We start from the raw sequence: 26,856 nt of genomic DNA on the forward strand, positions 1-26,856 counted from the left end.
ACATTGTTTTTTTCAAATGGTGTTGTATTTGGGAATATGGCTCCTAACTGGGTTATTTTCTGAGCTACTAGCAAGGAATTTGTTCACGTTTTGTGGTCAATTTACCCATTACTGCGTGTAATGTTTATGGAGTAATTTTAGTAGTTGTGCTCTGTGTAGGAGCTGCATTTGGTGTAATTACTGTAGGTTGGACCACAAGTGTTCCCATGACGAATTGTCATGTTTCAGTAAAGTTTCATCAACTTTGTGTTGAACAAGCAATTCATCATTCAGCATTGTGTCAATGTCAGGATGTGGTGCAAAGGTCGCTAATATCTGCCATGTTGCTCCGGGTCTTCCTAAAGGACCGAGGCTTGGTTTTTTTCTTGAGTGGGGTAGGGCGCCATTAAACCAGGAAATATGTTCCTAGTAGGTAAGCAGAATTTCAATCTCCTCAAATGGAGTGTAGACCACTGGGACTTCTTCATGTGTAATAATGAAAAGATTTTGTTACAGCATTTGTTTCTGGGAATGTAACCCATGAATAAAACACCTCTGTTTGGAAATCTTCGTGTGCTTCTATCACAAATATTACTACACCTCCTGTGGATAGTAACCCATGTTTGATTAGTTTAACTGTCAATGTGTGTCTCACATTGGATGCAATATGTATTGCATCATCTTCCTTTTCTTCTGAGAAAAGTAACGGCATATTTACCGTGTCAGGAACCCTCTCAGTTATTGTGTGTAAAAACACATAACTTTCCAAGGAAATGAAATAAGGTATTTTGCACAATTTTGGGAAAAATTTCCTTCAAGCCTGATTAACCAATAGCCAATAAGTAGGATATCTCCCATACTCAGCTGTGGCGGAGTTTTGTGCCCACCCACTCCAGACGTCTCTGGTTTTTGTGAGTAGCGTTCTCTGAGAATAAGCACGACGGAGCTAATCAGATTCTACTGTTAAATAAGTACCAAACCAAACGTTGGTGGTGCCAAACCAAATGTTGGTGGTGCCAAACCAAATGTTGGTGGTGCCATGTGGTATAGTTCCTATAGTACCCCTGCAGGACCTGTGCTTTTGGATAACATACTCTCTGGGTCTGGTGGTAGACTGATTCTGTGCAACCCCAACCCGTATGTTGGCCTTGTTTGCATTAGCTAGCTCACAGTGCCACTAGAATCTCCTTTTATCAGAGAGATTCGTTTTTGGCAACCATAGAACATAACCCTGATTCCTCAGACTTGTGGAAACAATATACTACTTTTCTCCAAGTCACTCGTGCTAGCTCATTTGGTCTCAAAGAGATGCATGGAAGAAACAGTTGAGTGTGTTTACAATAAGAATGTATTGCACCGTTGTTCTTCTAGTGTAAAATATATGTGCTGCTACAACTGTTACACAGTAGCAGAGATAGAGGATCAGCAGTACAGTGAATAAAAAGCAATAGTACTGTTCTACCATTTTGCAATAGCCATGAACATATACATGAATATAAAATGCATTTATAAAATAAAGCGCATACTCCTATGATGCCTGTCTAGATGTACCTAAGTGTACCTAGCATGTGAGTAGGTGCGAAAGAGCTAATAAGCCTAGGAGCCAAGAATCCCGCTAGGATTTAGTCGTACCCCATTACCTGAATAATGAGAGTGTGGGACCTCATCCTGGCCTCGAGTTGGACACCCCGCAAGGGATGCTTAGACCACTGTCAGCTGGAGTGGCTGACCAGAGACGCTGAGGCTCCTGCGTGCATTGTGTCGGCCTTGAAGTTTTGGTTCTCTCCAACTACTGATAGCAAGAGGTGCTGTATTTATACAGAGTCCATCTGCCCCTTGTGCGTGTGTTAGCCATTGTTTAGTATGAAGATGACTCATCTTGTGCGTAGATAGGAGGAAGGTGAAGTATACCCCCTGGGAGGTGTCCTCATAAATTATTCATATGTGCTAAGGATGACGTCTTAGTATTATTAATTGGCGAAAAACCCTTCCTCTGCATGGAACTAGATGAAAGGTTTAGTCCAGAAAAGGCATCAATCCTTACAAGGAGTTCTGTTCCTGTAAGGCGTTCTGTCCTTATTAGGAGTTATGTCCTTATAAGGCTCGTTCATGTGAAATGTATGGGAGATTACGTAGGGAGAGGGAACGATGTTCCCTGGACCTATATTAGAGTACCTATATGAAACATAACATTGGCAGATCAAAACAGCCAGCAAGGAAGTTCAGGGATGCTGGTGGTGAAGTATTTGTGTCCCTGAGACTTCAGAACAGGAGGTAAGCTCTTTCAAGCCCTTGGAGATATTCAGCGCACATCAAAGTCCTTTCTCCTTTCCTTGGCAGAAACAACCACTGCAGGACAACCCTCAGACAGCACCAGACCTCAGTTTCTCCAGCTCTTCTCCTTGGCAATGGTTCCTCTTGATTCCCAGAATGATCTAAAAGTCTGGGGTCTGGGTCCCTCTTTTATAATACAAAATACTTTGTTCTCTGTAGTAGAGAAGATCTTTGCCCAACCAAAACCAGTTCTGTCCTCTCTCATGGACAGGAGGTGGCGACAGCATTGTCCTTGGCAGACCAGGTGTGAAAAATCTCCTCCCCCTAATCTGAATGCAGCCCAGGTCTATTCTGCCCAACCCTGACTCACCCGGGAAAGGCAGGACACACCTCAAATCCCCAAGTAGAATGCACATCCCCAACCCCAGTCACTCCAAAGACCGTCAATACATAACCTAGCAGAGGCACACTGGATGGTTACGCAAGAAAATGCCTACTTTCTAGTAGTGGTATTTTCAAACCCAGAATGTAAAAATCACCCTCACTAAAAGATGCATCTTAACATTCATTCTGAGTTCAGGCATATCAAACTTTATTTTCTTATCATGTTCCCATGGGCTGTTATGCTTATAAGATGTTATAAGCAAACTCCCCATTCTATCCTATAGGGACAGATAGCCTTAAAATAGTGAAAACCAAAATTGCCAGTATTTCACTATCTGGACATGCCGCACACATCAGGGCATGTCCCACCTTTCATATACACGGCACCCTGCCCAAAGGGGTACCTTGGGCCTGCCTTAGGGGTGACTCACATGTAAGAAAGTGGAAGGTTAGGGCCTGGAAATTGCCTGCACTTGCTCGGTTGACTGGGCAGTGCTAGACTGCACGCAGGCACTGCAATGGCAAGCCTGAGACCTTGTTGCAAGGCTGCTTGTGTTGGTGGCACAATCGGTGCTGCAAGCCTACTAGCAGCATTTGGTTTACAGGCCCTGGGCACACACAGTGCACTGTACTAGGGACTTAACAGTAAACCAAATAGACCAATCATGGAAACCCCAATCCATAAGAACAATTGACAAAGGGAGCACTTGCACTTTGGCACTGAACAGCAGTGGCAAATTGCCCAAAGCATTCAGACCAGAAAAATGAAGTCCAACACACAGCAAAAACACAGGAGGCAAAGGCAAAATTACAGGGAAACCCCACTCCAATAATGCCACGTCTAACACTTAGTTTCTCATGAATTGTATTGCTTCCCATAGTAATTTTTGTACATTTTTGCAAGTCTTTTTTTACTGAAGTATGAATATCTATTGCAGAACGGTGATATTTTCAGTGTGCTTCTCGTCAGACACCAAAAATAAATGTGCTCGTTCATATTTTGGGTAATAATTCAGACTTTGATCCACTTATGATAAAAAAGTAAATATATAGAATTGGGGTTTTGACTTGAGATGTTCTGCCTTAGTTTCTACTGCCATAATGGTGATATTTACAGTGGGCTTTTCTTGAGAAACCAACAACTAAATTCTCTGTTTCAGATTTTGGGTATAAATTCTGGCTTGGATCAAAGTATGATGAAAAAGTGAATTTGTAGTACTGGAGTTCGGGATAGGTAGCCAGACATATAGACATACACCCTACCTCATCGCTCGCACATCTACACCACTACGATGGATACGGGCTGCAGGCAGTAGGAGAATTCCTCCAACCATGGAATGCCATTGTTCCTCTTGACTGCACCTAAGGAAACATAACATGTGTTTGTAAAGCACCCATTCACCAAGATGGGCATCTTGCGGCTGAATAACAGATATGTATTGTTACCGAACTCAATGTACTCCTTTAATGACTTCTGAAGGATGAAAGGATGAGAGGACCCGTCCTGAGGTTAACCACAGGCCCCTATAGTGGATGAATTAGTCCACTAAGCCTCCAGACCCACTAGACACACCACCAGACACACTACTAGTTTTGCGCTATCTTTTACGGATGTCTGTCAAATATAGGGTTTGTATTATTTTCTTAGGAGGATATTTATTTACGTTTTTTTTTTTGTTTTTTTTTTATAGGAAAAGGAAAATATTTCCCTTATTCATAAGATCAGTTCACTCCAAGAGGAGGTAAGATGTGTGATACAAACACTATTACTGAGCATTTAATGTTCTCCTTTTTTATGCCATTGTCTTAATTTCCATATTATTAATCTACAGTATTCATGTTTGTCACTATCCCCAAAGCTCTTTGGTTCGAATGCAGATTTTGTAATAATGATGGGTGATGACAAATATTACAATTATTACTTCAGGATTTTGAACTTAAATATTCATATGCAAGTCTTTAAAACAAGTGGCTTTGGCATAAATTATGATTGCACAGTGGTTATTCCTCGTCATGATTAGCTGTAAATGTACGTATTACTTTGACTTTCTGTCAGCGCAAGTCCTGATAATAGAGTGGAGTCAACTTGGTCATGTACATGTTTTTGAGGTTTTTCAATATTGATTGTAAAAGAAACCAAGCTGGTCGCACAAATCAACTCTAAGACTGTGTTCGTCGCTTGGCTATTTACAATGAAGTTCACTTTTACTCAGAAACAAGAACGTTCAAACTTGAGCTTCACAGATCACATTGGAGGCCGACGTTTTCAAGCTAGAAGCTTGCCTTGTGCCAATATATGGTCAATGAATTTCTTCCACCAACTGAATGGGCTTCCCCTTAGGGTTTGGTAGATGATGGTGCCCCTTAGAGCTTTTCACATAAATGTTTTACTTCACCCACAATGCAGTTGAGGAAAAAGGGACACATGCATAAATCGGTTTGTAGTTAAGCTCTTGTCATAGATCATTGTACCACCGTTTCTCTTTTTATTCACTGTCAAAATGGATGATTCATAAACCGTGGAGTAGCTGGGTGTTCGTGATCATTTTTGTGAGTGGGTAATCTGGTTTCTAGGAGAAAAGGAGATGTAGGATGTACTGAGTTAAAATGGCAGTTTATTATCATGACCTCAGCTGACCTTCAATAATGGAAGAGATAGGATTACGGCCGTCTTGATGAGAGTTGCAATGGGTAATTGATAAATGTGATAGCTATTATCTTGGTGTGGGTTGTGTTTTGATAGTTTTTGGCTTTATTAACCAGAGATCTAAAAGAATTGGCTTGCTGGATTCCTCTCAGTCCGAGTTGATATGAAGTGTCTTTGTTTTTAAATCATTAGGAATTATAACTTCCTTGGATATAGTTTGAAGTCTCTATGATCATTCGCATTTTAAGGGATTGAGTCGGGTGAACTTCTTCAGGAACGTTTGGTCATTCATAGATATTGTGCCATAGGAGTTTCATCTTATTTGCAGTAGTATTAAAGAGCGATTTTTGAGTTTAATAGTTCCTAGTTATTTTTATGAAGTATGTTTTATTACTTATAAATGCAGTTTGAGGAATAGCAATAACCTTCAGTTGACGATTAGTTTCCAGCTTTTGTTTGCAGGTTCCCTTTGTGTGGAAATCGGTTAATCTTTTATGAGTGTCAACATACGAATGGCAACCTTCATGTTTGGGTGCTTGGAAAATTATCACCAAAGCCTTCACCTTGAGCACCAGTCCTTAATGGTACATCTTCAATAAGTAGTACCCAGAAGGAAATCTAGTCGACTCTACACGAATGTCCATTCCAAGTTTACAAATTAGGCATACCCTGGTTGAACCTTTTAAAAAATGGTTCCTTATTCATAATTCTTTAAACCTTTTCTTTTTCTCAGTATCGAAACAGCCAACATGTGTTTTGAGGGAACCCTCTTTATGAAAGCTGTAGGTAAAAATATAAAGCAAACACAAGGAGATGATGGACGGAGCGCTGAAACTTTTCAGACACTCACCCCAGTCACAGATCTGGGTTGAGTCCATCATCGTTCTTTAGCTCACTACGCCACCTCAGTTCAGACACCGCTATATGCAAATCACTCTTGACCCTGTGCCTCATGAGAACAGTCCAGCCCGAACTTCCAAGTCATGTCTTACCGGAAACAAGCATCCTGGGACCGGTTTCGGGTTAACAGCCCTCATCAGCCAGCCAGGCTAGCTTGAATCCAGTGGCAAAGTGAGCAGGGGACCCACATCTGGGCATACCCAGCTAACATAGGCCTTATCAAAACAAACATACAAATATAAGAACATGTTTTAAAAATGCCATTTAAAATCCTATATTACATATAAATTCACTGTTCCTGCAGAAAACGCTAAATTGTGAAAATAATGTAATTTTCCTAAAAGATAAATATAAGGATCTAAGCCTAGATTGAAGTGTGCAACACCTCTATTTCTTTAAAACCAGTTCATATAATCTTCATATAAAATTGGCCACATGTTAAATTTTTCGACCAGATGTTCAGCTGCAATTACCAGCCATTTTAAATGATGTTAATATTCGAAATTTCTGTGGCAATATTTAAAGGGTCAAAGTTATTCATTGTGATTTAAAGCAGACTGTGGATTCTCAGATTTAAAATAAAATGAGAATAAGCTATTCTGAACATTGGAACTTATTAAAATCTTATACACAAACAAAAGGTAGATCAAATGAGTAACGCATTGAAGACTGCATGAAAATGGACAATAGAGCAGAAGACATCAAATGCAAACAGGTTCATCCAACGCTCATCACAATAGAAATATACAGTTTGCTATAACAAAAAGACATTTTGGTATGCAAGAAACTAAATTGAAATTTGTTTACACATTACGAAACATAATTTGGGGTTGCAGCTTCATACCAATTCGGCAGGAGCATGTTTAGGTCGTCCCTTCCAAATACCAAATCGCAGTTGTATGTTGGCTACAAGCAAAAGATTATTTCGACAGAGGGTATGGTACGACAGGATGGTTCCTTGGACCCGGAGCGGTTGAACACTGACAGCGAGGATGGACGCCAGCCTCAAATCGATCTGGCGCAACTGCAGGTGGAGCAGGAGACAGCCAGGGTGTGGTGACCACCTCCAAATCGTACACCTGTAATACAGTGGAAGACCCCCAGCAAACTGCTGCTTCCTAACCTGGTGCAGCCCTGTTGTGAATATGTGGGTCATTTTTGGGGGGAGCCACTGAGGGAGACCCATCAGGCTGATGTGTGTGTGGGAAGGACCATTGACTGTCTGTGTGCGGGTCTGGAACAGCCAGATGCTTCCTACTGTATTTGGCTCTGGAGGGACACTGAAAGATTGCATGGGTGGGCTACTCTCCCCACCCCCCTTTTCTTATCCCTTCCTTGATTGTGTGTTTGGGATTGCTGAGTGAGAGCATCTGAATAGGTGGCCAAGAATGGGGGAGGGTTTGAGCAGTGCACTCACTGGTGTGATGTTTGGCACTCTCCCTCTGCCCAGCATGGTAAATTTGATTGGCTCACTGGGGCATGTATGGGTGGCATATAGCATGATAGTGTTACAACTCTTTTGTGTGTGGGTGTCAGGTGACAAATTCCATTCTATACAAGGTTCTGTTAAAATAAACACGCTTTGGGGATTTGAGAGCAGTATGTGATCATTGATTGACTCTGCATTGTTTTCTGTTCGAGTTGTGGTTAAAATATGATTGGGGATGCACTCATTGTTATTGCAGTGTTTACCTGGGGGTGGGAGTGACTGTTTATCCTCAGATGTTATTGGGGCAGCAATGATGAGGTCCTTGTGATGGGATCATACCAAGTCATAGAATGATTGATGGCTCAATTGTAACATGGAATGTACGTGGCCTTAATTCCTTTATAAAAAGTAGCTGTGCTGCAGGAAACACATTTGTCTGAATTTGAGGCGCTAAAGCTTCACAAGAAATAGAAGGGCCGGATGTTCTCTATGACCTACTCCACCTATTTCCAGGGAGTGGTGATTTCGGGGACCCTGCAGGTCTCGATTCCGAGTCCTTAGTTGCGAGGCAGACCTAGAGGAGATATGTGTCTTGGTGCATGTGATTATATGTATGTATGTATGTATGTGTATATATATATATATATGTTCCCAAAAAACCTCAGCGCTCAGAAATGCACTCCACACGGAAATGTTCAACAGAACCCTTTATTTCATGAAGCGGCTCAAAAGGCCAGCCAATTCATCTCCCCTACGCGTTTCGGTGCCGCCTGCACCTTAATCATGGGGCTCTCGGCAGTTGGAAGACAGGAAATGGACTATTACCTGTATAACCCTTTGTGGCATGTGTCTGCCAGTAAACAGCAGGTTTTTTGGGAATATATATATATATATATATATATATATATATATATATATGTGTATGTATGTATGTGTATGTATGTGTATGTATGTGTATGTATATATATGTATAGTTATAGTTAGGATTGATTTCCATAGGGAAATCGCAACATTCTATTGGGAATAACTTTGGCGCCGGTTGAGGAATCTGCCTGAATCTTTCAGCAACTTTGCCTCGCGGCGCTCCGCTCCTTCTCTGAAAGTGTGGGGGGGGATTCGTCAAGTGGGGGCGGAGATAAAAGGGGGGTCCCAAAACGTGTTTTCCCCATGTTAATTTCCATAGGGCGGTCGGTCGCACTTTTAGCTCGAACGGCTGAATGGATTTTCACCAAACTTGGCAAAATTGTAGGGACTGGTAGCCCGATGTGCCTTTGCTATGTCTCAAGATATGTGCTCCAGAGGATTTTGAGTAATTTAGGTTCAAAATTTTTTATATATCTATGGCAGCGCCCCGGTACGCGCACCGGGGAGCGCTCCGGGCGCGCCACGCGACTTGCGCACGGAAAGCTGATTGGCTCTTGGGTGTCTGTAAACATTCGAAACAGTCCGCAGCGGCCGCCATCTTGTGTCTCGGTAGGATCGAGACACAAGAGGTGGCAAAAAACAAAGGGGGAAATGACCAAAAGGGGGCAGGGTACACCCCCCCCGACCCCCTAGGTTTGAATTGGGGGCCATAAAAGGGTCCCGCGGGACAAAAACATTTTTTGATTTTTTTTCGATTTTCGCGGGGGGAGCACCCGGTACGCGCACCGGGGAGCGTACCGGGGAGCGTACCGGGGAGCGTACTTTGGTGAAAAATAGTGAAAATAATAGTGTAAAATAATCATTTTGAGTGATTACAGGTAGGGTAGCTCTGAAAAGAGCTTTTTGTTCTGTGGCTGTTTTAGGTACCTACAAGTACATCCCACACACACCCACACGCACACAACCCCACACCCCCACACCCACACACTCCCCACACACACCTCACACACGCACACCTCCACCCACACCTAAACACCCCACACTGACACCTTACACATCCACACCCACACATCCCACACACACACACACTCACACACACCTCACCCCCCAACACACACACACGCACACAGATACCTCACAGACACACCTCACACATCCCACACACACACCTCCCCCCACACACACACGCACACCCACACACACCCCACACATACCTCACACACCCACACCTCACACACCCACATCCCCACCTACACCCAAACACCCCACACACCCACACACCTTACACACCCACATCCCCACCCACACCCACATACCCAACACACCTACACACACCTATACACCTCATCCCCCCTCAGACACACACACACACACCTCACAGACACACCCCACACATCCCCCACACACACCTCCCCGCCCCACACATGGGGAAAACTCAGTGAAACACTAAAATAATAATTTAAAGTGCTAAGAGGTAGGGTAGCTCTGAATAGAGTTGTTGTGTTGTTTGGGTGTTTTAAGTACCAACATGTAGGTACCAATGCTGAGTCTTAAATTTAATGTACACCGTTTCCTCTAGATATCTTGCATGTTGTAACAGAAGTTATTGTGGTATATGGAATCCATATCATAGTCTGTCAGGAAAGCAGAAAGAACATGGAGGCAGGAGATGAAAAAGAGATGTCAAATACACATTGGAGATAATATAGTGGGAGAAAGGAAGTAACTATGAGCAAAATTACTATGTAACATAAAAAAGTTGCACAGTATGCTATAAATCTGACTTTACATTATAATCAATGTTGTACTAGTTTATAAATTACGTATAAAAATGAATAATGTCTGAAACAAGTTTAGAATTATTAAATATAATTTTTTTTTCAGATTCTTTTTCCAAATTTAACATAACTTTATTTATCTTACTCCTACACACACACCTCATCCCCCTCTCAACACATACACACACCTCTAACATACACCCCACACACACACCACGCACACACCACGCACACACCTCATACACACAAAAAATCCCCCCACACACACTATTCACATACACAAACACATTCCATACACACACATACATCGCACATATATACACCCCACACCCATACAGTCCTCACACATACTTCACACACCCTCAACTCCACCCACACCAAAACACCCCACAGAGCCACACCCACAGACACACCTTACACACCCACACCCCGACCTACACCCACTGACTCCCTATAAGTCGCACACACTGCATTACTTATCTTTCTTTGCTGTTTCACTCAAGCCCATTCAGGTACTGTTTCCTTTACTCTTTGTCCTTTCTCTTTCTCACTCCCCATGTCTTATCCTAATTCAATTTTTCCCCCTCTTTCACCCCTCTTTACTTATACTATCTGGTCTTTTCTCACTTTCCCTCATCGTTCTTCATTTATCCCGGTTCCGCCACTACCCTTCATTCTCAATTATTTACTGTCCTTTCTTTTTCTTTCAACACCCACTCACATTCTCCCACTATCTCTACTTTAGTCTTCTTCCTCTCTCTTCCCTTCTTTCGCTCCTTTAGTCATTTTACTTTTCTCACTTTCACCCTATTACACCTTCTCTGTTTTTTACTATGTAATAAACAATCCCTCTGTGTTCATCCTGTAGCTCTCTTTCTCTTAACATTACTCTTTGTGTTCTTCCCTCATGCTAACTCCTTCATTAATTTTTTTTTTCTATTTTTTTTGGGGGGCGCGTCCCGGTACGCGTACCCTTAGAAAAAAAAATTGACAGATTCATTAAAAATATAGGTTTATTTTTATAAATAAAAGGTAGTTCTAAAAAGAACTGTTTTTTTCTTCTTTTTGTTGTTTTATATTTGTTTTAATGTTTTTTTGAACATTTTGTACTTTTTTTGGCTTTTCAAAACTGTTTTATATTTTTTTGTATTTTTTATGGGGAGAAACAAAAAACAGGGAATTGTAAATGGCTCAACAGGAGCAAAAAACGGAAAAAATTACTGTTTTTTGGGGCATTTGTGATTGTCACCAGCAAGGACGACGAGCTTCATGCTCTTTTCACCATAGGCGATGAGCTTGCCACATGCAATACAGGTGATTCTAAAATCACCAAATCGTTCCTGGATACAAGGCATCACCTCTGATGTTTCTGGTCCCGATGGAGTGGGTTGCTTTCTTTTGGAGCTGGTCCTTGAACACTGGGGGAGGTGACTGGCCAGTTCCCTGATCTCTGCACGAGAATAGTTAGCAGGATGCTTCCGGGTCATATGCCGAATCATGGTATTATTACCAAATGAATATTTTTTATCTGGATTGCCCCTTGAGAGTTCTGCACCACAGATTCAAGATGTTACCTTGGCCGCATTAACTTTTTTCTTGCCCTCTGGAAGTGAAAAAAACTCCCATACAATGTGTTCTTTTGGCTTGTATGGGGTATTTTGTTCAGGCAGCCATCTGCTCCCCTCCTCCTCTTCCTCTTTCTCCTCCTCTTCTTCACCACCAATGTATTGTTGTGGTGGTCCTCTTGGTGGTTGTGGTGGTGGTGTTGGTGCAGATGCTCCAGCTGATGCTGCTACAGTAGCCATTTCAAAGTACAAAAGAATTGTCTCTGTAGATGAAACAGGTCTTCCTCAGTCAAAGGACAAAGCCAGAGTAAGGAAGAAAGGTGGGGTTTTTTTATCATTTGGAAAAAAAAACTGTGCTGAACCAATCAGAAGTGTTATTTTCAGGTCACAAGACCAAGGCTTTACTCATTTGGTAACCAAAACTGTTCTGCACCAATAAAAAGTGTTATTTTCAGGTCACAAGACCCAGGCTGGTCACAAGACCCAGGCATTACTCATTTAGAAACCAAAACTGTTCTGCACCAATAGAAAGTGTTATTTTCAAGTCACATGACCCGACGCGCTTACGCTACGCGCCCCGGGGCGCGCCCGTAGTCACGCTCCGGGGCGCGCCCGCGGGTGCGTAGCGTAAGCACGTCAGGACGTTTCGCGATCGCGTGCTTTCAGTTGCGATTACGCTGGGCGTCATATGACGCATCACGCGTGTACGCGATACGTCACGATGTTGTTTTCGTTCGCGGCAATAGCGCTCCCGGGACGCTCTCTGGTCCGCGCCGTAATATTGTGCTTACCCGTGCGTTCACTGGTACGCGCCCCGCGAGTGCCCCCGGGTTAAAAAAAAAAAAATAATTAATTACATTTTTTTTTACATATTTATACAATATAAAATTCGTTTTAAAATGTTTCACTTTCTATACCTAATAAAGATTTGCTATTAAAAACCCATTGAAATTCACTGAAAAAACCATAGGTTTCACACCAGTTATAGTTGGGAATTAGCATTTAAAAAAACCTATTAAATTCACTGAAAAAATCATAGGTTTTACACCAGTTATAGTTAGCTGGAAATTTTACTCGCATAAAACCATTGAAATTCCCACGTTATAGTTAGTTGGACTCACTATAACTTGCGCGTGCAATGCACTGCTGATGTCACATCCTACATCACTCATGACATGGTCAGTGACATCACTCATGACATCACTGATGACACCATCCTTGTGACAGACCTCCTTTCACTGTAATGTAACCCTTGAAACAAATATTCAAAAATAGAAACTAAAATTTACAAAAAAATGGAGATAGCCATACCACTTACAACAACCAATTCAATAATTCCACCATCTATATACACATGCACTCATTCACCAACAGTTCAATATAGTCACTCATACATATACTGACTCATCATATGTAGTGATACACCTATACATCCTGTTACACACCGACAGTCATCCAAAAGTTACTCACACATGCAAATTAACTATTCAACATCCATTTATCTGCATATACAGCTATACACACACTACCACTTTACTTCTAAGGAAACTTACACATACTTACTCTCTTAAACAATCACTTATAGAAACACATACTAATTTAAATAGGAACTCTTACAATTGCTTACTCTCAGATATACTCACTTATATACATCAATATTCACATACACTAGATTAAAACATATGTAGTTACTGATCAAGAAACTAGTGAGACACTCATTCACTCAGTAACACACACATATACACAGTCATCCACCCATACAGTCCTGCACATATGCTGTCTTCAAAACACATACAAAGAGTCAGTCATTCATGCATCTATGTGCTAAGTAATACCTCCACCAAACCATATAAACACTCATACTGATACTAAGAAAAACATCTAATAACCTATATACATACACATGTACCTACTCACCAACCCATGCAGCCACTTATACACAAAGTGAAACACTAATACATATATTTAAATATTTAAACAGTACTCTCTAATATATGTATTCACTAAGATGCACTTAATAAACCAGTTAACCAATCAATTAAAAAAAACATCCATATAAACACTTATTTAAACATTTATTCTTCCATCAACTTTTACATATACATATATAACACATTTATTTTTCAGAAAGACACACATTCACTGGATGGTGTCATCAGTGATGTCATGACTGATGTCACTGACCATGTCATGAGTGATGTAGTATGTGACGTCATCAGCAGTGCATTGCACGCGCAAGTTATAGTGAGTCCAACTAACTATAACGTGGGAATTTCAATGGTTTTATGGGAGTACAATTTCCAGATAACTATAACTGGTGTAAAACCTATGGTTTTTTCAGTGAATATATATATATATATATGTGTGTGTGTGTGTGTGTGTGTGTGTGTGTGTGTGTGTGTATATATATATATATATATATATATATATATATATATATATATATATATACATATATACAATGTGTATATATATATGTGTGTATGTGTGTGTATGTATGTGTATATGTATGTGTATATGTATGTGTATATATGTGTATATATATGTGTATGTATGTATGTGTATGTGTATATGTGTGTGTGTGTATGTATGTGTATGTATGTGTATATATGTGTGTATGTATGTAAATATGTATGTGTATATGTGTATATATATACACATATACATGTATGTATATGTATGTATATACGTATGTATATGTATATACATATGCATATACATATGTATATACATATGCATATGTATATGCATATGTATATGTATATACATGGATATTTGCGGTGCGGTCTGAACCGCGAGGAGCGCCCCGCTGCACCGCTGGTACAGTCCTGCTGCTATGTCACACAGCGTAGCGGTGCTGGGAAAGGTATGCCAAATAGAGTAATCATCACAAGCATGTCAGGCGGGTGAAGCTGTCACTCGCAACCCACTGGGGAGTTATTTTGTGAATCGCAGTTGAATCACGGTGACTCACTTGAGGTAAACTATCCGCACTACGATAACCATCAGGCCACTCTAGTGGCCACTCCCACCTGGGCGGGAACATTTCTGCTGATAAGAGTGCCGATCAATCACCGTGACATTTACTCAGACTATCCCATTACCCATGAGGAAGTGCTAACGCACGAAACGCGTCGGGTGGGATTGTAATCAAGGCGAAGCACCTTTGCTATCTGTATGCTGATATTCCATTAAAGAAATTGGACGATATACATACCTTGGTGAGCCCCTCATTGCAGGCAACTCTGTGTTTTACATATGTATATGTATATACATATGTATATACATATGTATATCCAAACACAATCCCGGAGAATAAAAGTACCAAGGAAAGCAGCACTCGCAGGGGGTTGTTCCAACCAGTTTATTACGGCGGAACAAACAGCAACGACGCGTTTCGCCGTAGGGCTTTGTCAAGTTGTGAGCGGATACATATGTATATGTATATACATACGTATATACATATGTATATGTATATACATATGTATATACATATGTATATACATATGTATATGTATATACATATGTATATGTATATACATATGTATATACGTATGTATATGTATATACATATGTATATGTATATACATATGTATATGTATATACATATGTATATGTATATACATATGTATATGTATATACATATGTATATGTATATACATATGTATATGTATATACATATGTATGTGTATATACGTATGTATGTGTATATACGTATGTATGTGTATATACGTATGTATGTGTACATACGTATGTGTATGTACGTATGTATGTGTATATACGTGTGTATGTGTATATACGTGTGTATATACGTGTGTATATGTATATACGTGTGTATGTGTATATACATATGTATGTGTATATACGTATGTATGTGTATATACGTGTGTATATACGTATGTATATGTATATACGTATGTATGTGTATATACGTATGTATGTGTATATACGTATGTATATACATATACGTATGTATATACGTATGTATATACAGATGTGTATGTATATGTATGTATATATGTGTATGTGTATAAAGTGTGTTAAAGAGGCCCCCGCACTGCAAGCTGGCCCCGAGACAATGGCATCCTCTTCGGTGGAGTTTTTTGTGGACCTAGGTAACTGGGAGTTCCGGGGCCCACCTCCTGACTCGCAAATGGGAAAAGGCAGTGCTGGAGTGATTTCACGCCACATCGGGCGAGCTGGACTACCGGACTTGCCCCTGCTGATGACTACAACGAGAGATGGAGGTTGGTGTGGTTATGGGGAGCAGAGGAGGCATCAGCATTGCTATAAGGGACACTATCCCGCATATTTGTTTGCAACCCCACCCCGATGTTCCGACAGAACATCACACAGCATTCTGGGACATGTAGTGTTAGGGCAAATGGCGCGCTAGCAAGCGGAGAACGCCACAATCCATGATACTCACCTGTGAACAAGACGGCTGAAACGCGTTAGGATGTACTGAATGGATTTGCTTGAATCTGCCACTTTGCTGTAATGATTAAAACCTTCGTATGCCAGAAAGTCCCGTGTGCAGTGCCTTCCTTTCTAAAACATGGAGGAATTGGTGTTTGTTATTGAGTGGGGTGCTCCGCTACCCACGCACTGCCTGCCCTGTGGGAGCGGGGCTCCTTAGCGGAGAAAATGACTGTTGAGATATATATATATATATATAGATAGAGATAGAGATAGAGATAGAGATAGATATAGATATAGATATAGATATAGATAGATAGATAGATAGATAGATAGATAGATAGATAGATAGATAGATATATATATTTTCAAAAAAAAAACCATAGGTTTCACAAACGTTATAGTTAGGAATTAACATTTAAAAAAACCTTTGAAATTAACTGAAAAAAACATTGGTTTCACACCAGTTATAGTTAGCTGAACATTTTACTCATACAAAACCATTGAAATTCCCACGTTATAGTTAGTTGGACTCACTATAACTCGCGCGCCCGCAATCCACTGCTGATGATGTCCCATATTACATCATTCATGACATGGTCAGTGACATCACTGATGAAATCTTAAATGACATCACTGATGACATCACTGATGACATCATCCAGTGAATGTGTGTTCCTGTAAAGTTAAAATGTGTCTAACATATTGAATAATGAGTGTATGTATGAGTGTCTGGATGAAGGATTTAGTAGGTGCATGACTGACTGTATGAGTGAGTGATTAAATGTGTCTTACTGAATGCATTGGTTAGTGACTAAACTGTCTGAATGTGTGCATCAGTATGTCTGTTGTTGTGTAAGCTGCTGCATGTGTTGATCAGTAGCTATATGAGTGGCTAAATGGGTTATTGAATGGTTGCCCAAGTATTTGTATGCGAGGGTGAGTGTGTGTGTGTGGGTGGCTGTGAGGTGTGTGACTCTGTGCATATATGTGTGAGCAGTTGATTCACTTTGTATTTGGGTTCAAGAGTGCATGTGGAAAGAGCTGTATGGGTGGTTGACTGTGTGCACGGGTGTGCTGGTGAGTGAATTGCTATCTCAGTGCTCCATGTCCAAGTAAGTACATATGTAAAACACAGTGCATGTGAGAATTGGCATATATAAATGACTATACATGAGAGCCTGTGAATGCGTAAGTGACTGTATGGATCAATGTGTACTTGTATCAGTGATTGAGAAAGAGAGTAAGTTTGTGTTAGTATATGTTTGAATAAGTAAGGTTTAGTGTGTATAACTGTGTAGTTGAAGAAATGGGAGTGTGATTTATTCTTTGCATAACTGACTAGGTGTGTGAGTAACTGTGTGGATGAGTGTCAGCGTGTGAGTGTCTGTATAGGTGTATCAGTGCATATGATAGTGAAATGAAATGAAATGAATGAATGAAATGAAATGAAATTGGGTTTATAAAGCGCATGACTGCCCTGAAGCGTCCCAGCGCTGGTAAACTAATAACAGCAAACTCAAGAAGGGAAGGTTTTAAGAAGTATTAGGGAAGAGAAAGGTTTTAAGTGCTTTTCTAAATTTCAGGTAAGAGGATTCCATCCGGAGATCCCTGGGAAGTGCGTTCCACTTTTTTGCCGCATTCAACGAGAACCGGCGGCCTCCGGTGCGGGCTTTCCTCACTCTTGGTGTGATGGCCAGATTTTCTCCGTCGGACCGAAGGGCCCGAGCCGATTTGTAGGGGCGAATCAAACCTCTCAAGGCCGGTGGGCCTTTACCCTGCAGTGTTTTATGAGCGATGCAGAGTGACTTAAAGGTAATTCGCTCCTGAATTGGGAGCCAGTGAAGGGCTTTTAACAATGGTTTGGCTGAAGCCCGTCTGGGCGCCCCCATAAGCAACCTGGCTGCAGCGTTCTGTACTCGCTGCAGGATGTTAATAGAAGCCTGAGGCGCAGCCAGGAGGAGGGCGTTGCCATAATCCAGTCTGGACAAAATTAGGCCCTGGATTAGTAGCTTTCTCGATTGAAAAGGCTCGAGGGGTAGGACTTTCCGAACTGCCCGTAGCAAGCCAAAACAACCTCCTGCAACTTTCTGCGCATGGGTCTTGAATGTTAATTGGGGTTCAAACCAAACCCCGAGGCTTTTAATTTTCTCCTTGGGTGGGGGTAATTCACCCATGCAAGGAGGCCAAAGCTCAGAGGACCATGATCTCAGTCTTAGCTCCATTCAGTTTGAGCTTTGAGTCGGTCATCCAGGAGGAAATTGCAGTTAGGCATCTCGGGAGGTCTTCTGGGCCTTCCCCTTGTTGCGACAGCGAGACGACAAGTTGTGTGTCGTCTGCGTAGCTGATGGATTTGATCCCGAAGGGGGCTACTACCTCCTCTAACCGGGCCATATAAACATTAAACAATGTGGGGCTCAGGGAGGAGCCCTGAGGAACCCCACACTGAAGGGGAGTGGATTTGGACATAGATCCATTTTCCCGTATCCTAAAGGATCGTTTGTCCAGGAAAGATTCCAGCCATCTAAGGGCTGACCCTGTGATGCCTAATTTGGCAAGACGTTGGACCAAGGTTACGTGGTCAACGGTGTCGAATGCAGCGCTTAGATCCAGGAGGATCAGGGCCGCTGATCCCCCTGAATCTAAGATGCATCTTGCCTCTTCTGTCACCGCTATGAGGGCGGTGTCAGTGCCCTGACCTGGGCGAAAACCCGTTTGGGAATCGCTCAATAGGCCATTGGTCTCCAACAACTCTGAGAGCTGCCTATTCACCACCTTTTCGGCCACTTTGCCCAGTCCCGGTAGCAAGGAGATTGGGCGAAAATTGGCCAAATCGGAGGTGTCTAGTCCCGGTTTCTTTAGAAGCGTTTTGATTTTGGCCTGTTTCCAGCTCGGGGGGACTGTACCCGTGGTAAATGAGGTGTTTAACAACTCTGTGGCCATAGGGGCGATGGTGCTCATAATTTGTTTAAGGATATGCATCGGGGCTGGGTCAGAAGGAGAGCCACTTTTCATATTAGATAGAGTGTTGCAAAAGTCTTCCATGGTAATATAGCTGAACGCCTCGAGTTGGGGGCTAGTAGAAACTGGGAGAGGGGCTTCAGTAGATAGTGTAGCAGGCGATTGAGGGAGGCTATCGAGGATTTTCTGTATTCTTCCGTCAAAGAACTCTGCTAGCTGGTCGCATCTTAGTTCGGGGTCATTATGTGCGGTTGATGGGGCTGGGATTTTGAGAAGCTGATTGATGATTTTGAACGTTTCCCTGGAGGAGTTAGCTGACTGTCTAATTTTCTCCTCAAAGAAGTCTGCCTTGGATTTCTGCCGTGCGGCTTTATAGAGTCTCAGGGCAGCCTGGTAGGAGGTTTTGCTATTGAGTGCCCAGTCTTTCCTCCACATACGCTCCGACTTTTTACAAGCTTTCCTGAGATCTCTTAATTCGGTCGTGAACCAGGGGGATTTAAAAGTACTGCTCTTTTTTGTAATCAATTTAAGGGGCAGGACCGTGTCCAGGGAATTAGTAAGCCAATTGTGGAAGTTTATATCTGCTTGCAGGACATCGGATTCTGCAGAGGGAATCGATTGTTCAAGGGCAGTTTTCAGGCTTTCCACCGATAGCCTCGGCCAGGCTCTTTGAAGTATACGGGGACGAGAGGCCCTGATCTTTTCGGGATGGATTTCCCAGGAGAAAGGCACTACAAAATGGTCCGACCATGGTAGGGGCAGAGGGGGTTTGACTACAAGCTGGGAGTTGTTTGAAAAGATAGGGTCCAACAAGTGGCCTTTGTTATGGGTAGCTTCCTTGTTTACAAGATCAAGTTCAAAGGTTTTGAGGTTTGAAATTAGATCGGCAGCTAGTTTATCATTGAGATCGTCAAAATGCAGGTTCAGGTCTCCAAGAACCAGAAAGTTGGAGGCCCGGGCTGCTGCTGCTAAGGTAGCTTCTAGTAGGGAGTCTGAAAAAAGTTTTAGACTTCCCGGCGGGCGATAGATGAGGAATCCTGAGAGGGAATAAGTAGGTGTAAGCTGGATACTAAAACATGCACTTTCTGAGTCTAGAATTCCGCCTTCCTCAAGTCTACAGGTCAGGGAATCTTTGTAAATTATAGCGAGACCCCCGCCCTTCCCTTTGTCTCTATTCTGATGCTTGATGTTAAAGCCGCTTGGAAGTGTAGAGATAATGTCAAAATCTGTATTAGAAGATAGCCATGTCTCCATAAGGAAGAGCAAGTCGAGGTTACATTCTTCAGATTAATCTCTACCGCATGCTTTGGCAGAGATCTGCAGTTGAGTAACGCCATCTTCAATACTCGACCAGCCTTCTTGCCGTTTGTCTCCCCCGGGATGGGGTCAGGGCAGACTTGGCAACGACAGAATGGGGGGTTAGTCCAGACCCGCTGATGGCACCCCAGGTACCCATAATGCCGTAGCGCCAAGAGTTCCTCCCTCGAGAGTCTCATGGGTCCCGGAGGAGCCACGGGCATAGTGGCAGGCCATAGGCCCGGGCTGGCCCGGACGGGCCCAGACGGGCTTGCCTCTGGCGCGCCATTGGCGCGCCCGCTGCGCCCGCCCACTGCGCGGACGGAAATTAGACTTCATTTTAAAGCGCCCGGGCCGTAATTCGCCCGACCGCTAGAGCGCTAACCGTGCTTTTCCCCAAAGATGGCGGCCAAAATCGTCGCCCTCCGGGAAGCCTATCTGAGTCCGAGTGTGGCCCTGAGTCGGCCCTCGGTATGCCTGACGCGGGTACAATTGAGCGCCCAACTGTCCCAGGCAAAGTAAGTGCAACAGTGCAATTAAACACCACAACAACAATTTTTTAAAAACAGGTATTTGTGCAAAATAAGCAATTAAAAATCAAGGTCAGTTGCCTAACTCCCGGCTTTCCGCCTCAGGAGTGCTCTGTTATTACTGGGTAAAGTATAGAGATGCTCCTCGCTCTGTCAATTGCTTTTAAAGCGCCCGGGCCGTAATTCGCCCGACCACTAGAGCGCTAACCGTGCTTTTCCCCAAAGATGGCGGCCAAAATCGTCGCCCTCCGGGAAGCCTATCTGAGTCCGAGTGTGGCCCTGAGTCGGCCCTCGGTATGCCTGACGCGGGTACAATTGAGCGCCCCAACTGTCCCAGGCAAAGTATGTGCAACAGTGCAATTAAACACCACAACAACAACTTTTTAAAAACAGGTATTTGTGCAAAATAAGCAATTAAAAATCAAGGTCAGTTGCCTAACTCCCGGCTTTCCGCCTCAGGAGTGCTCTGTTATTACTGGGTAAAGTATAGCGTGTTCTATTGATGAGTGACTGTATGTATGAGTGCTTGTATGGGTGAATGAGTGGATGTGTGTGTAGACCTAGAAATCCGTGAGTGCGTATGTAGTTACTGGTATTGGTGTGTCAATAATTTCTGGAATGGTAGTTTGTATTTAACACTGGGTGTATCAAAGGTTAGATTAGAGTGTGAGGAGGTGCATTGTATTTTCACATGGATGATGTCATCAGTGATGTCATCAGTGATGTCACGGACCATGTCATGAATGATGTAATATGTGACATCATCAGCAGTGGATTGCAGGCGCACGAGTTATAGTGAGTCCAATTAACTATAACGTGGGAATTTCAATGGTTTTGTATGAGTAAAATGTTCAGCTAACTATAACTGGTGTGAAACCTATGGCTTTGTCAGTGAATTTCAAAGGTTTTTTTAAATGCTAATTCCCAACTATAACGTTTGTGAAACCTATGTTTTTTGAGTGAATTTTATAGTTTTTTTAAAACTAATTCCTTTGTATATTGACTTTGTAACCTACTATTTTTTTTATTAGCTGTTTTTTAGAACTAATAATTATATTTTTTGAAAAAAAAAATATTTGTTCAATGTATATATATATATTTTAAAAAATGTTCCTGGTGCGCGCACCGGTAAGCTCTCCCGAGAGCGCACAGAGAGCGCTATTTCTGCGTTCGTAAAAAAAAATATGCATGAAAAGTAAATAATAATGGAAGACATTTAGTACCATATTTATAAAAGCAGTATTTTTGATTTACGAAATGAAAATTATTTTGTATTTCCATAAAGCTATCAAAACGTCACTCAGGCGCGCCGCGTAAGCACCTCCGGAAGCGCCTATGTTCGCGCCGCGTGAGCGCCCCCGGAAGCGCTCCGGTGCACGTAGCGTAAGCGCGTCAAGTCATGTGACCTTAAAATAACTCTTTTCATTGGTTGCTATACATTTTTTTTTACAAAGAATTAAATCCCCACCTATTTCCTTCACTTCTTCTTTCACTTTTGTGACTACAAGACCTCTCTTTTTGCTGTCGGCTCTTTGCTGAATTAATAGCTTGGATTACCATGGCTGCCAGAGCATCCAGCAGTGAAGATGACCCAGAGGGATTTCTGGATGAAGAGGTTCCTCAGCCGAAAATAAAAGAACACTTCATATGGAAGTTTTTTTCTATTCCAAATAGCCAGAAAAAAAGTAAATGCTCCAAAGGTGGAGTGCAGGATTTGTCACACTGTCCTGTCACGGGGTGACCCCAGAAAGAAATATTCATTCGGAAACTCGACGATGATTCAACATGTCGAGAGGAGGCACCCCCAGAACTTTGTCCGGGATAGTGTCAGGGCTCTGGCACGAGAGGCTCCCAGTGATGGGGCCTCTACTTCAACTGGAGGACAAACTGCATCAGGGAGGGAGCAATCACAAGAGCAGATTCCCAACATTCAGCCTGCTTTTAATAAAGGCGTTATTAAATGCAGATATTGCGATAAGTTACTTTGCCATGGGGAACAAAGTGTTCTGCTCATGGTTCGAGCATTGGATAACCATCACTGCCGTTCCCAGCCCTAATTTTGTTTTGTTTTTTTGCTCCTGTTGAGCAGTTTCCCATTCCGTGTTTTTGTTCTAAAAAAAGAAAAAAGAAGAAAAAAAAAGTTATTTTCAGAACTACCTCCAATTCTCATCAAAGAGCTGTGTTCTTAAAAAAATGAAAGAGTAAGTGAAGTGGAGTGCATTGATAAAGGAGCAGAAAATGAGTGAGAAAGCACAGAAAGGGACGAGAGGAGAAGAGAAGTGAAGTAGGGGGACTGAAAGAAGGTGAGTGTGGGGTAGGAGAGTGAGGAGAAGGAGAGTGAACATGGGGAATGTGGATTTTTTTTGTAAAACAATTTTTATTGCAGATCCACTCATTAGATGTAGTAGCAGCTTGCACATCATAGTTGTAATCACAGTTCCCAAAAGAATATTATACACAGCCATTCAGCCCTCAACCCGGAGGTCGGGCGGCGATTTGTGTGGGTCAAGTATGCCCATAGATGTGTTGGGCCATGTATGAGGAGGATAGTTCAACCAGTTTCTGCGTTATGTTTTTAATCCCCTCCCCCTGCGCTGCTTCCAGTCTCGACCGTGGTATTATGGTAATGCTTATAGTGGTCTGCGCTCCCCCACCCCCCCCACTGTGTGTCTGCGCCTACGTCCGGTGCTGGTGCCCATAGCTATGGTAGATGGTGAAGGAGGTTTATGTGTTCTCTTGTGTGTGTGTGTCTGGTGACGGTGCTGGGTGAGCGACGGGTGCCAGAGGAGCAGGAGGGCTCTCTGCTTCTTCCCCTTCTAGTCCCTCTAGTGTATTATCCTACAGAGCTTGGACCAATGTCTCCCATGCTCTCGCCGCGTCCTGCGCTTTCTCGTCTGAGCCACGGCGGGCTAGCTGGTATCTAATCGTGCTCTTGGCCGTTGCCCATTTCAAGAATTCAGACAGCCACCTCCTGTGTGTTGGGCCCTTCTTTGATTCCCAACCCTTGGTCAACTCCCGTTTGGCTAGAAGCAGTCCCATGTCTATGAATGTGCTTGTTAGCTTGTTTTTGCGTGTGTGTGGGAACCAGTGGAGAAGGGCGACCTCGTTATCGTATTGTAGGTCTCTGTCCGTAACTGTGTTCAATGTGTCGCCTATCTCACTCCAATACTCCTGTACGTGAGGGCAACCCCGGAGCATATGGAGTAGATCTGCCTCCACCAGGCCGCATCTAGGGCACGCTGCATCAGTAACTCCGAAATATGTTGCAACTTTGTTCGGGGTTAAGTAGGCTCTATGGAGGATATACAGATGAATAAGTTGGAAGCGCGCATTCCGTGTACCCTTCCTAGCTCTGCGTACAATTTGGGACCATGTGGTGTCGGGTATTTCTTTCTGCAAGTCTGCCTCCCATTTCATTTTGAGTGAAGTGAGGGGTTGAATGTTTTCTGAGGACAGTCGGGAATAAAGGCACGTGACTGCTTTGAATGTCCCCGCCGCCATCATTGAGTATTGGCACACCAGTGATGTCTGTGGCTCGGTCAGCCCCTCTCCCCAGTGTGTTTGTATGGCCCTCACTACCGCTGCGTGTATTAGATAGTCGCCCCTCTGAAGATCGTAACGCTCCTGAAGAGTCTGAAAGGGTACCAGTACGCCGTCGACATAGAGGTCCCCTATCATTTGTAAGCCTGCTTCCTCCCAGTCCTGCAGTCCCGACCAGTCTCCCCCATGAGGCAGTGCCGTCACCATGCCCAGTGGAATTTCGGGCGCATACGGGTGCTTCATCCCCGCTCGCTTCTGCGATCTGTTCCAGCACAGCCGGAGTGTTCGTTCCTCTAGCGTTAGTCCTCTAAGGACTAATTTCTGTTGCATGGTGATGTATGCTAGGACATGGCGTGGAATTCCGGTGTCCCTTTCATGCTCCGGACCTCGGTAGGCCCTTGCAACCTCTTGTGTGAAGTGTTGCAATTGGGCCGCCAGGTAGTATAATTCAAAGTCCGGGACCGCCAGGCCACCCTCGTCTTTCGAGCGGGTCAGCGTCGTTAAAGCGATTCTACGCCTACCCGTCCCCCATAAAAAGGAGGTTACTAATGACCTAAGCCGTTTAAAGGTTGTCCCCGGAATCCATATCGGGAGGGTCCGGAAGAAATACAGTAGTCTTGGAAGGGCTATCATTTTCAGCAGTGACACTCGACCTGACATGGATAGAGGCAAGGTTGCCCAGAAAGAGATACTGCCCTGCAGGGCTCTGATGCAGCGTCCGATGTTGCCGTCTAATAAGTCAGCCGGGTCATGGTATATATGCACGCCCAGGTAGCTCAGGCAGCTGGGCTCCCATCTCACCAACGAGTGGGATGAGGGACGCGCCCCCTCTCTCCGCAGGGGGAAGAGACAGGTTTTCGACCAGTTCACCCGCAAACCAGAGATGTCGCCAAAGCAGTCTAGCAGCCTCTCGGCACCTTCCACTGCCTCCTCTGCATTCTCTAAGAAGAGGAGCAGGTCATCCGCATAGAGGGAGATAAAATGGCGGGTGTCCCCGGAGTCGAAGCCACAATAGTGGTCGCCTCGTCTGGCAGTTGCCGCCAGGGGTTCCACTGCAAGTGCGAATAGTAAGGGGGAGAGTGCACACCCTTGTCTGGTTCCCCGGTTCACCTCATACCTTTCTGATACCAAGGCTCTGACTCTCACTCTGGCTCTCGCCGACGCGTACAGTACTTTCGTCCACGCTATGTACCCCTCACCCAGTCCAAAGACCCTCATTACTCTATAAAGGTAATCCCACTCTAGGCTGTCGAATGCTTTCTCTATGTCGACCGCGAGCACTAGGGGGGACTGTGCTCCGGGAGGAGGGTTATCTATCAATCTGAGGAGCCTGCGTATGTTGTGTGTTGTGTTTCTTGTGGGTATGAATCCTGACTGATCTCTGTGGATTAATTGTTGCATGTGGGTCAGTAATCTGGTGGCTAGAATGGTACTGAGGATTTTGTAATCTGTCGTCAACATAGACAGCGGCCGGTAGGACGCTGGGTCCGTGCTGTCTCTCCTAGGTTTTAAGAGGGGAATCATTATGGCCTCGCTTATTGAGCGAGGGAGGCTGCCCGCCTCCTTGGCTTCATTATAGATTATTCGAAGGCGTGGGGCCAGCTGGTCAAGGTATTTGACATAGAATTCAACGGGCAGGCCATCCAGTCCCGGCGTTTTGTTGTGCGCCATATGTTTTACTGCACCCCTTATTTCCGTTAAGTCTATCGGGCTGCCCAGGGACTCAGCGTCTTCTCGAGTCAGCTGGGGCAAATGCAGGTCTGCCAGGAAGGTGTCCGTTGCCACGCCCCGGTCCACCAGTCTGCTTTGATATAACCGTTCGTAATAGGAGCGGAAGCAGTTCAGTATCTCTGGCTGCGTGTGGAGCCTGCTGTCCCCACTCCCCTTAAGGGACATAATTGGCTTACTGGTTCGGCTGGGGTTCGCCAGCCAGGCCAGGAGCGCGCCGGGTTTATCCCCTTCTGCGAGGGTTCTCGTTAGGTACATTTTATGGTCAAAGCTGCGCAGGCGCTCCACCTCCACTGCCACCGCCTCCCGCGCATTGCTGACCATATCCTGAAGTTCAGGGTGGTTGGGGCGCTCCCGCTCCGCGTTTCTCAGTTTTGATTCTGCCTTATCCAGATCCCCTATCAGCGTTCTGCGCGCTCCCGCAAATTTTCCTATACAGTGTCCCCTCACCACTATCTTAAACGCATCCCATTCTACAGCCCTAGAGGAGGCAGTGTCCTCGTTCTCCGCGAAGTATTGTCCAATCCTCTCACCCAACGCTTCGCGGAAAGGCGGGTCATCG

General features: G+C 43.7%; 1 protein-coding gene across 5 annotated transcripts in view; it reads left to right on the plus strand.

Moving 5' to 3' along the window:
* The window catches only part of IRAG2 (inositol 1,4,5-triphosphate receptor associated 2), a 1,168,119-nt gene that overhangs the window by 324,576 nt on the left and 816,687 nt on the right, over positions 1-26,856 (plus strand). For all 5 annotated transcript variants that reach the window (XM_078674100.1, XM_078674103.1, XM_078674104.1 and 2 more), the window contains one exon: positions 4,329-4,379. In XM_078674100.1, the coding sequence (XP_078530226.1) occupies positions 4,329-4,379 (51 nt within the window). The remainder of the gene's footprint in view (positions 1-4,328; positions 4,380-26,856) is intronic.

Source organism: Lissotriton helveticus, chromosome 1_1, assembly GCF_964261635.1.
Source record: "Lissotriton helveticus chromosome 1_1, aLisHel1.1, whole genome shotgun sequence".
Lineage (NCBI taxonomy): Eukaryota > Metazoa > Chordata > Amphibia > Caudata > Salamandridae > Lissotriton > Lissotriton helveticus.